Source organism: Gavialis gangeticus, unplaced genomic scaffold (genome assembly GCF_001723915.1).
Source record: "Gavialis gangeticus isolate Ggan-Ray unplaced genomic scaffold, GavGan_comp1, whole genome shotgun sequence".
NCBI classification, from domain to species: domain Eukaryota; kingdom Metazoa; phylum Chordata; order Crocodylia; family Gavialidae; genus Gavialis; species Gavialis gangeticus.
In genome coordinates this window covers 8,720,939-8,732,762 of record NW_017728991.1, presented here as the reverse complement: position 1 = coordinate 8,732,762, position 11,824 = coordinate 8,720,939, and the positions used below count along the sequence as shown (strand labels likewise).

Below are 11,824 nucleotides of genomic sequence, written 5' to 3'. Positions count from 1 at the left end.
GCGGTTGCGGCCGTTGAGCCGCGATGGAGCCGGGCGGGCCTGCTCGGCTGCTGCGGCGGCGGCTCCGGGAGGTCTTCGACGCGTGCGACGAGGATGCGGACGGGCTGTTGCGCGTGGAGCGCTTCGTGGCGCTGGGGCTGCGCTTCGGCCAAGGCGACGAGGTGAGTGGGGCAGGGCAGGGCAGGGTGGGGTGCTCTCGGGGGGGCCGGGGCCACCCTGGGGCCTGGGAGCAGGTGGGATGTGCTGGGGGGCACCATGGTGTGGGTGTGTCGGGTGCTGAGCAGGTGAGATGCCCTGAGTGCGGACAAAGCTGTTTTGCGCCCACGAGCAGACAGCGATATGGCGTGCGCCCACGGGCAGACAGCGGGGCCCTGGCATCAGTGGCATAGGAAAGCCGTTCCCTTGGGTTGGCAAGAGCCGCGTGCCAGTCCGAGGGAAAGGGTGCGCATCCAGATGGAAGCGTGCACTTGTACGTGGGACAAAGGTCATGCCGTTCCCTGAAACAAACCAGCGGCGGAGAAGTGCTTGGTTTTGTGGGGGTCAGGTTGTCTGTCCAGTCTGCTGCACTGCAGCGAGCTCTGGCGCCGGGGAGGCAAAGGAGGTGGCCTGGAGCTGGTGTCAGGAGGAAAACTTCAGACCCCTTGAAAATGCAGTGAAACAAACAACCCTTGCAGTTTATGAAAAGAAGCAAGATCGTAGGAGTGCTCTGGGGAGGGTGAATTCGCTCTGCTTGTCAAACCAAATCACTCTTTTTTTTCTTTTTTTGGCTCAACCCTGGTAACAGAGCAAGGATGAATGAAAGCAGAGGAGCGGGATTCGGGAGGCTCTTTTTCTTGCGTAAATCTGATGTTGAACGTTTCCTGTATCAGAGACCATGGTGGTTGTTCAGTAGCCACCAAGATAAGCAGGGGAAGTTAGTGCACATAATGAGCAGTATTGATCTTGTTGGTTTGTTTTTGTTTTGATTTGTCTCCAAGTTGTATATTCCTATACAAGCAAATGACCTGAATTTCCAAGCCCTTGAGGTGAGAAGCATTTTCCTGTAGGTGGTTTTGTACTCTTCTCTTTTTGCCATGGGAGAAGGCTACCGATTTGGGTATTTAGGAAGGCTGGTGAAATCCTGCAGGCTGTGTTTTGTAGGAGGTAGGACTTAAATGTCTGTCAAGGTCCTTCTGGCTTTAATATCTAAGCAAGTGTATAAGGCTGTTGGGAGGGGACCTGGGGCCCATAAATGAGTAGATAAAGGAGGATTCAGGTGGTGTTGGATTTGGTTAGGTAGACTGTGTTCTTGGCAGGTGATCATCTTAATCAGCAAATATGTAATTTTGAGGGGTTTTTAAGTTTTAAAATGAGATTAAATTATGAATTCAAGGTCTGTAGTTGTGAAAATGATCAGTTCTGAATGGTGTATTCTAAATATTGGGAGGAGCCTAGATCATGAACAGGCAGCAGAGAAGAAACAAATATGCAAAGAAAGAGATTGAATTTTAGGCTGGGATGTGCACCCGGCTGAACAGATGTATGGCAATGAGATGGGTCCTCCACGTTTTCTTCACTTGTAACTGAAAATGTTTGAATAAGATATTTACACAGATAGGAAAGGGGGCCCTACCTGTATAGCTTTAAGTAATACAATTTGTCTCAGCTTTCATTTTACATAGCTAGTTTGCTCCCCTGCTAATTGAAATCATTGGAAAGACTCCCCTTGAGCTTTAATGAGCTTTGAAACAGTTGTAAGTTGTGCTGCTGTTACACATACACCATTTTGATTTGGGGATGCTCTGTGTTTAAGGATTATAATTCCCTGCCTCTACAGTTTGGCTTTGCAACAGAGTCAAACCCAGAAAGGTGATGCTTTTTTAGGGCTTTCGTTTGATGGGGTCTAAATATTGTCACTTGTGACTAAAAACTCATGAGAACAGCTTCTGTGATCTCGGTGCACCTGAATAAGAAGCCAGATGTAAACCAATTCAGTCTCAAACTACTACCCAAACCTGATCTGCATCTGAACACTGCGTCATGTCACATTCTTGTAAATGTTGGCAGGAAAAAACAACTCTGGGGAGATCAGAGAGTTCACAAGGAAGCAGTTAGGAAAGGGAAACCCATGTTGTGGTCCCTTTTGAAGTCATTCCTAACTTTAAGGAATCCTTGTTGTGTAGTCAGCAGTGTGGTTTTCCTAGTCTGTTCTTATCTAATTGAAGCATTTTGACTTGATGTGCCAAGATGGTGTTTTTCAGATATAGTCATGGGGCTGCAGTCATCAGATGTAGTGGACCAAGACTTCAAAGAATTGTAGCATCCTTCACTCCCAAAGCAAGTCATTGCGAATGACACTAATACACCGACGGAGGGTTTATCAGAAGGGAGTGCCGGGTGATGAGGAATGTGGGTAACTGGAGACAATAAGATGAGTGTGTGGGCAAGTTTGTAGGGGAAAAATTGCTAGAGAAGAAAGATGGTGGCCATAGGGGAACCTGTGAGCAAGTGGGTAAGATACAGAAGTGTGTGATGGAGACATATGGTGAATGTGGGGAAGGAAAGGAGGAGGAAGGGAGGCACAGGGTCATCCAAAAGCAGAGAACACATTGGGACCCTGACTATGGCAAGCAGTGATGTTGCAGTCCTTCTCCCACTCATCCCTGAGTACCAGCTTAGCTGTGGAATAGTGACTTGGATTCTAGTCTGTCCCGTGCTTCACCGGTGGATGTGCACGTGTATTGCTGGTGCTAACGAGAGGCACAGAAAACCCAGTGGCTGGGCCATGTGATATGGGCAGTTAGAAACATCATCTCTGGGGTTGTCAGATGAACACGTCTGATGCTCAGGATCACCAGCAGAGCCTTGCCGTGGGACCACTGCATCTGTTTTACTGTGAGCACCTCTCTGCAGGCAGATGGTGACTTTGCCATTCTGTTCAAAGGGCTGTTTAAAAATGAGCTGTTAACTCTGTGTCGTGGGTGACGCAGGCAGGCTGTGAGAATCTGCTTCCCAGAATAGAGCAGCAATTGCAGCTTCATGTCCAGAGGGTCCCAATAACTTCTGGGTGGAAATCTGCTGCAGTGTGTCTGATTAAATTAGACTGAAGAGACTGCTGATGAGCTCCCTGCCCCCTTTAATATGTTCCATTTCATTGTCTGCATGTGCCAGTGGGGACCAGCCCAGCTTCCACTTAAAGCCCATGGGGAATCTTTTCAGTGGAAGCTTAACCAGATTCCTCATCCGTTCCACTTCAAGTAAGTTGCACCTAACACGGAAGAGTGGACTTGGCCCTGGTGTGACTCTGGTATCCATGATGTTCACCATCAAAGTCCAATGGGCTGCACTAGTGTGAGAGGGCAAAAATTTGGCTCACTTGTTTTTTCTCTCCTTGTTCAGAAAAATCTTCCTTCTCCTCCCATCCTCATCTGGTCGTAGCCAGAATCAATCATCACTTCCATTTGACCCTGAGTTACCCACCAGAGCTGATGAGATTAATGCAGCACAGAGTTTTGCCCTCTCTGCCTTTTTTTTTTTTTTGCTTGTTTTTGGTCCACATGAGAGAATTTATCCTTCTGCAAAGATCCGCAGCTTTTTGAAAACTACCTCAAGGCAAAACGCTGCAGCAAAGCAGCAGCTCTTCTGCTTGAGCAAAGCAAGCCTTGTTTTTACCTGCAAAGTCAAAATCATGGAAGGGGAGCTTTAAAATATTTGTGGCTGACCTCTTTTGAGGGCTTTTATTGTCCCTAGTTGTGAGAAATGCATTTCTACTGCACTATTGAAGACTCACTCTAAGCAAAAAAAAAAAGAAAAAAAAAAAAGTCACTCTGCTCCTTCCACCTCTTCGTTATCTCCACTGAGGGAAGTCTTGGCCCCATTGAGGCCAGTGGGAGTTTTGCCTGGATTACAGTATTATCAAATACAAATTGTGTGTTACAAACAACTGTGTTGATTTCCTATGGTGCCTGTAGCAGGGGGGGCAGATTTTTCAGCAGTACAAATTGGAGATAAACGCCTCTCTCAGATTATCACAAGTAAAAGCATTTTCAGATTCCAACTTGCCACTATTTTTTCATCTTTTCCTGTGGGTACAGATGCTGGAAAGCAACAAAGTCAGGTTTACTTCTGCTTATGATCAGTTTTTCCCTTTCTTGTCACTCTGCAGTCCTTAAGATTTCAAACAACAGAGAGTGACAATTATTGGTTTTAAAGCAGCTGTTTTCATCAGGGTTTTTTTTTAAGTGCAGAAACCTTTCTGCTAAGGTTTGGTTTTACAAAAACAGTCTTACAGCATGGAAATGTTGGGTCAATTTAGCTGTTATAAAACAGCACCATGTCAACACTGCACCAATGCAAACAGCTTCATCCGTTCAGTAGGGGATTCTTAGTATTTGTACTGCAGTGTCACTTGGAGAGGCTTTGGTTAAGCATTTAAAGAGAGATAGTCAGAGGCAGTCCTTGTCCCAAGAGCAAACCGTCCAATCGGGCGGAGGTGGGGAAAGGTGAAATGATTTGACCCAGGTATTGGAGCCAGTCGGTTACAAAGCCCGGAGCTCCAGAGTGCCTGCATCATGCCTGTGCTGGGCACCAGACAACGGTGGCTTTTGGCTGTCACCAGCAAAACACCCTGCATGTGCAGCTGCTATTGAAGTTTCTGTTTTGCTGAGTGCTTGGGCATTTCTAGTCCTTATTTAACAATCTGCCAAATGTGCACAGGCTCAATGGGAAATGCAAGGAAGGATGCAGAGCGGCGTTTGTAGATGCTCTGGTGAGATCATGTGCAGCCAGTACTTGGGGAAGCACTTCCTGTAGTGCTGACAAAGCCAGGAGTTGCTTGCCATCTGGTTTTTCAGTACTTGGAAAATAGTCACGCTTGATGTACCTGGGAGCCTTGTAAATTCCATATTAAATGAATGCAGATTCCTAGCAATGGCTTATGTGAATGTATACTTCAGAAAGGTATTGCCACTTCATGTTTTACAATGCTGGATTCCATTTAAACCCTACATTCAATTTTCAGCAACAAGTGGAACATGCTGATCGCATTAACTAGCTTATTTGGAGGGAAGTAATTACCTTTTGGAAGCATTAAAAATACAGGTCTTCCTGCTTGCGCAGCAGTGTAGGAAAGGTTAGGATCAGCAAATGTTTGTTGGGACTGAAGTAAAGTAGCACTTAAAGCTGTTGGGTTAATAGTAATTGTGTGTGCTGGTAGTAACTCAACTGAAGCCAAAGGTATTTGAGGAGGGTAGAATGGGTGCGATAATGGCAAATGCTGTTGCCTCACCTGGGTTATGGGCCAAAAGAAGCAGAAAAATATAGTAAGGGGGATTATTATTTTAATTTCCTTTCCTCAAGTGAGCTTCACATCTTTAACTCTTGCTGAAGCTGGTGCAAGTAGATATTTTGGGGGTGAAATGCACAGATTTCCAGAGCATGGGAGAATGTGGCCCTCAGTCTGCAGGTTAGGCATAGGCAGCTGCTTGTCTTCTCCAGTTGGGCTATTATCCCAATGTCTAGGCTAGGATTGGAGCCATAATCCTGGCACATGTGCTAGTTGACAGTCTGCAGCCACTGGATCAATGTAGTTGCTCTCCCAGTGGTCGTGCTGTGCCTTTCCGACCTACCCGCATTCACCCCTTAGGAACAGAGAAGTCATGCTGTGAATGCAGAAGTTCCAGTGTGACTGCTCCTTATTTGACTGCTTCTTGCAAAAAAACAAGTCTATTGCATAAGTGAGTTGACATAGTTTGTACTCTACTGAGTAAATGACACCCTTTGGCCTAGACCCTTCCCTTAGTGATGCTGGCATCTATCTGGAGGGACACCACAGAGGTAAATGGAGTGACTCCTGCTTCCAGTGATGCTGGAGTAAACCTCATTTCAGTCCTGCATCTCTAAATAGCTTGAAGTTTGTAGCCTTACAGAAAGCACCTGCCAAAATGGGATGCCGAACTTGTAACAATGGAACTTGAAATGTATTAGAGCGTGATCAAACAATATTATTGTTTCTGTGACAGACATGGAAAAGAATTACCACTTTCCTCTTGCTCTGCTTTTCATAGCAATAATTATTTAGTGAACAAATAAAATATCCACCCAGCCAGGAAGAGGACAGAAAAAGTGTTCTTTTGCGGGGATATTCTCTTCTAAACATTGTGGCTGCTGCACATTTTGACTCGTTAAAATAATTTGATAATAACCTGTTGTTTAATATCATTTCAAATGGGTAGGAAAAACGTTCAGTTGGAAATGGTAGGTTAGGATGCTTAATGGATTATGGATTAGTCAAGGTACAGTTGCTGTAGCCTTTCTAATTCAAAGCAAACTAGTACTGCAGCGTGCTTTAACGTAACCTGCTGACACATCCCACAATCCAGCAGGTATTTCCAAACAGCTGCCGTGAAGCAGGCTTAATACTTGGTTATCATACCTTTCCCACAATGACATAATGAAGAAAAATGTTGTGGGCTCACCATGCACTCACACATTTAATTTATGTGATCTGTGCGCGTTTCTCAGATGCAAGCCCAGAGAACGGGGTTCACGTACGTGGGAGTCGGCTGCTGCTGCATTTTGAAATACACTCCAGTGATTGGAATTAGTAAGCTCTTGTTAAAGGCCAAAGCAAGGACAAATTACTTCAGTAGTTATTCTGAAATTTCAACTGAAACGCATGTGCTGCCTTGGGAGTTTACCTTCCATAGAGTTCCACTGTGCTGTGAGATTTTTCCACATGCAAAAGCCACTTGAGGTAAACATCAGCATCTAGATCCTGCGTATCAAATGCAATGCTGCTTCCATTTTGTATGCTGGGGAGGCTGAACATGAAATTAGAGAGGTTAAACATCCAGTCACTTAGCAGGGCTGGATACTTTATTATGTAAATCTTTCTTTCTTTTTTTTTTTTTTTCCTACTTATTCGCCATGCCTTCTACAACCTAACGGCGTGGACTGAAGCATCGGTATTCTTCAGCACCGACATGCCTGGGTGTCCTCCAGACATTTCCTCTTGCAAATCATGAGAGTGTTCAGATTTACAGTGCATGCAGATTTTCTCCCTCTGGAATGTAATTAAGCCCTGAAATGCGAGTTTTATGCAAAATTGCTACAAGGAAACCTGCTGCATTTGGAGATGCAGGACAGCTGCTGATACTAATGTTTGTTTGTTTGTTTGTTCGTTCTCCTAACAAATGCATGCGAACAGAGGTTAACCTGATCTCAGGGCTATGTTGCCATCTCCAGCTTAGCACAACCAAGTGATAATCTGCAACAGACCTTTTATAATAACAAAGTGGACACAAAATTTAATTCCCTTACCATGTTCAACTCAGTAAAATGCTGTCCCTCTGCTCTGTGCAATCATCAGTACTGAGCTAATGGTATTTGATTCCTATATTAAATGAGTTAACGGCATCTGCCTCCAATGCTGTGTGTTCCTGAGCACATTATAATCCTGGGGGGGTGGAGTTTTTTTATAAAGGTAGACTATTTTCATAAGACGTGCTTAGAGATGTTCATCGATGTAAGAACTATACATGAAATAGTAACAGTGTTTAAAATTTCCAGAGAAATGAGATGCATGATCTTTGGCTTGGATATCTGAAGGTGTTGCTGAATAAAGAGCCACTGGGTGCAGAACCTTAGTTAGCTCAGTCCAGGGTGTGATTAAGTAGATAAATGATAACGGGGAAGTGTCAGACACAATCGCTGGTGCTCTAACATATGGGTTTACAACAGCAGTGTGACTGTAAATAAAAGCACTGTATAATACATCTCAATTACTTCCCATTCAAAATGTAATTAAAGGGCCTCACTTGGAGGAAATGAGAGTGTTTCCCTATGATTATAAATGTTTTCCACATTTGGATGCAATTAAAACTAAAAAGAAATGAGGGCTCCATCCTCAGTCCTGATTCTAGCTTAAGTTTTGGAGCATTTTTTTTTTTTTTGCTTGCAGACAAGTGACAGTAATTAAATGTAAATGTGGACAAAATACCTAGCCAAAGCACCTAGGAGGCAGCAGGGCTTCAGAGAGAAGGCACCAGGCTGAGATGAATGACACAATATTTTAGTATCATCCAAATGTTTGTGATTTACCACTTCTTTGATAACTTGCCATGTATATTACCACCATAGACCCATGATGAAATGCAAATGTACTGCAGGTGAACATTATGGAGACTTCCTTAATTGAACTCCCTTCAATAGGTAGGTAGGTAGATATCTATCTATCTACACACATGGAGGGGGTGGGGTCCGGCTTGTGGCAATTCAGTGTACCAGGTGGGCAAGTAGTGTGTTATAGCCAAATCGGGTAGTCCATCCTGAGAACTATGGATCCAATTTTACGTTAAGCTCCTAAGTCAGATTGCCCTGTTCCATGTTTTGAGTGGACCAGTTTGCACTGGTTCTACAAAATCCTCAGAAACTTTCCCATAGAGGCTTAACTTCTGTCTGACACCACAAATTTCAGCAAGAGCAAAGTCACTCTAAACCTTGGGTGTTTCAAACATTTGAGGCTACCTCATTTACTTAATGTGCCTGAATGTTCCACAACGTGAACACTTCTTTTTCAAGCTTTTTTTTTTTAATCTATTTGGAAGTGCTTTTAGGATAGCGGGGACTTTCCCACAGGAGAAGACAAGAGGTGGAGCCTTCCGAGCTCTGAGCCAGGATGGTGCAGTGCTGACTATCGTGATTATATTAACAGCCCTGCAAACATACCCTTGGGATGGAAGCCTGCATGAAAACCTCTCTCATGGGTTGTTTAGCATGTGGCTGTGTCTTGTGCCATTCCAGGGCACAGGTGATTTTTTTTTTGGAGTACATCAACAGTTCTCCTGATGTATCTTGGCTAAAAGCTGTTCCTGGATTTGGGATCTGGATCTCTTAACTCAGGACCAGGCAACCCCCTCTGCCTTCAATATTCTGATTGTCCATTTTTATTGTCTTTTTCGTTCAGAGAATCCCACAGCTCCTTGTAAAGACTTATTCAACTATGTACAGAGGTCACTTCTTCCACCATAACAGAAGAAAGGCAGCATGAAATGCAGCCACCTCTGGGATTGAAATGCATAATCCAGCACTGTGGAACAGTTTGGGGAGTATGGGGAAGAAAACACAGCAGTGGATTAGGGTATTATCCATTTAGATAGTATGTGAGCCCCTTAGTGATGCTATAACTGGGTTTGGCCTTCTGGAAACCACCAGGAACCAATCAGACCTATGCTGCTGTGGTTTCTTTATATCTGTCTTCTGTGAATGGACGAAAAGGCACAACAATTTCTGGCAGCTTTTATAAAACCCTGAACATGGAGAGCATCTTTTGGACTCCCAAGCTATTTCTGTTTTCCCTGTATAATGCTTATATATGTATGCATGCATATATGTATCCAAATGAAAGTGCAGGAAAATTTAGGTTGGTAGAGTGTATGCAGTTGAAGTGAAATGTGGTCAGGACATGGAATCAACATTTCTGCTTGGGAGGAAACCGCCATGGGAACTTTTGGTCAGTAATTGGGACCTGAATTTTATGTCTTATCTGAAGAAAATATTGATGATGACAAATACTTGAAAGCAGTTCTTCCATATGCAGAGCAGCTGTCCAGCAGCAATATACAGAGCCATGGGGCTGCTGACATCTACCTGACACCCAATTGAAAAGGTGCAGAGAGGCTTTCCCTTTAAAATTTCACTAGAACACAGCAATGTGCCTTGCGAGGCGTACATTTTCTAGTGGCAGGTAGGTCATTTCAGATTCGCTGCATCAGGGTAAATGTGTGTGCTGTTCACGCTTTACAGAACACAGTTCAGGTGCTGCTGTTTTGGATTCTCTGCTATATGGGATTACAGTGAAATAGTCATTGCCCTGCAGCCCGAATAGCATGCCATGTTATTTCTATATGATTAAAACGCCACTGCTACCTTCATAGACTCTAAGGCATGGCTCTAGTTTCCTAGTTATCCAATGGTATGAAACAACTTGAACAGTTCAGGAACTTTTATTTCAACAGAAGATTTCAGAATACATAGTGAAAGTGCACCACTATTTGGTTTCTGTTGCTGTGACATCTTCTGCAGTTGTGCAGGTCCCATGTCTGCAGCCCCTGTGGTCAGTCTGAGCATCAGCAGTCACTGGTTTGTTGGGAAGTTTTTGCCATGAGCCAGTGGAAGCATACAAATCATTTTTCTTTTTCAGATCCTGGTGCTGTTCCACACACATCACTTAGTGAAATGACCTTTACTTGATGCAATCCAGATGGCATATGGAACAAGGAATTTTTCCCCCCAATTATACTTCCGCTGTTATGACTTAAAAAAATGCATCTACAAACAGCTTTGCTAATTTGCTTGCATGTTATTAATAGATTTGAGAAACTCCATCCCCAAATATTGTTGATTTCACTGTTTGTGTTGAGTGGTTAAATGCTGGATTGTAGACCATATTTTACCTAATTAAACCAGATGGCAATGGGTAGTGTGTAGTAGCTAATCTCTGCAGCAAATGTGAGTTTAGGTCCCTTTCTATCAGAAAATGATGGCAAGAGGGTGTCTAGACAGCGACATGCAGTCTTTAATCATCAGTATTTCCTCTAAGATCCTAGTTCAATAGTGTATTCTGTCACTGGAAAATATGGTGGTATCTCATGGTACTGGCACTAGTACTATGTTTCCCAACATTATTACCCTGTTGGGACCTGTAATGTGGTAGAATGTTTGCACTGCTCCTGTTGAAAGAGTTTCCTTGTTAGAACCTTCTTGCGGGCTGGACACTGCATACCATGGAGTCTATTCAGGCTGGCAAAAGACATGCTCCTGTGAAAAGAAATACTCGTGAGGAGGACAGCATCTTGTGAAAGGAATAGGTTTCATGGTAAGGGGCAGGCCTTGTGATTGGTACTTGAAGAGACTGCTAGTGGCAGCAGTGATGGAAAGGGTGGCACAGTTTGGCCCATTAGGAAGTCCTAGTCCTACTAGAATTGATTCTGAAACTCTCGTGCTTCAATGGGATCTAGGTTTGACCCCAGGATTTTGCCACTTTCCCATCAGTCATTCTTACCCTCTGTATGCATGCCAGGTAGCCCCACTGCAGTTGGCACTTCCACGTGGCTGGGAGCCTTTGACACCTCGAAGAGGGCATGGCAGACCAGGACAGGTCCGTATCTGTTAGTTCTGTCTTGGGGCAGGTACATGAGTCATTTCTGTGGCTGGTTCAATCCTCACTCCCTCTGAATTCTCCCATAAATCAGGCTTTCCTGAAATATGGGAATGATGTTCCTGGTCCCCTTTACCAATAACTTTCTCTGCAGTTAATTTTTAACTTTGACTTCATTTATCAATTTTAATTTTTTTTTTTAATGTTTGGATTGAATTGTTTGCTGTTCCTTTGCAGTGCTGCAGGCAATGCAACAGACCAAATGTGACCCACCTCTCTGGCATATAACCCCACTCCCCCTCTGTGCTCAGGCTTCGGAGGAGTGAAGCCCAGCCTGCCTCTGACTCTTTCCCTCAGCCTGCAGCAGCGTAGGCACTTAGCTGAGGAGGTCCCTAGTTTAATCAATGATGTATTGGACAAGATGGCAGCTGTCAGAGAAGCGGGGACACGTCTGGTGATGTAATACAGTAGGAAGCTTGCCGACAGCCCTGTCAGCTCTTGCAGCATCAGGATGTTTTACTGGGCTGGCCCATGCAAGCGTGAAGGCAGGGAGCTGGAGCCAGGCAGCATTGTGTTGTGGGAAATTTTGTTTCATGGCAGCTTTAATTTCTGTGCTGGGCTACATCAGGCTTCCTGCAGTTAACCCTGCATTCTCCTCGCACGCCGCCACCCCCCCCCCCCCCCCCC

General features: G+C 44.4%; 1 protein-coding gene across 1 annotated transcript in view; it reads left to right on the top strand.

Moving 5' to 3' along the window:
* The first annotated feature begins 6 nt into the window (after positions 1 to 6).
* The window catches only part of RAB11FIP4 (RAB11 family interacting protein 4), a 219,392-nt gene continuing 207,574 nt past the window's right edge, over positions 7 to 11,824 (top strand). The window contains exon 1 of the mRNA XM_019517044.1: positions 7 to 161. Coding sequence (XP_019372589.1) covers positions 24 to 161 — 138 coding nt within the window. The 5' untranslated portion in view covers positions 7 to 23. The remainder of the gene's footprint in view (positions 162 to 11,824) is intronic.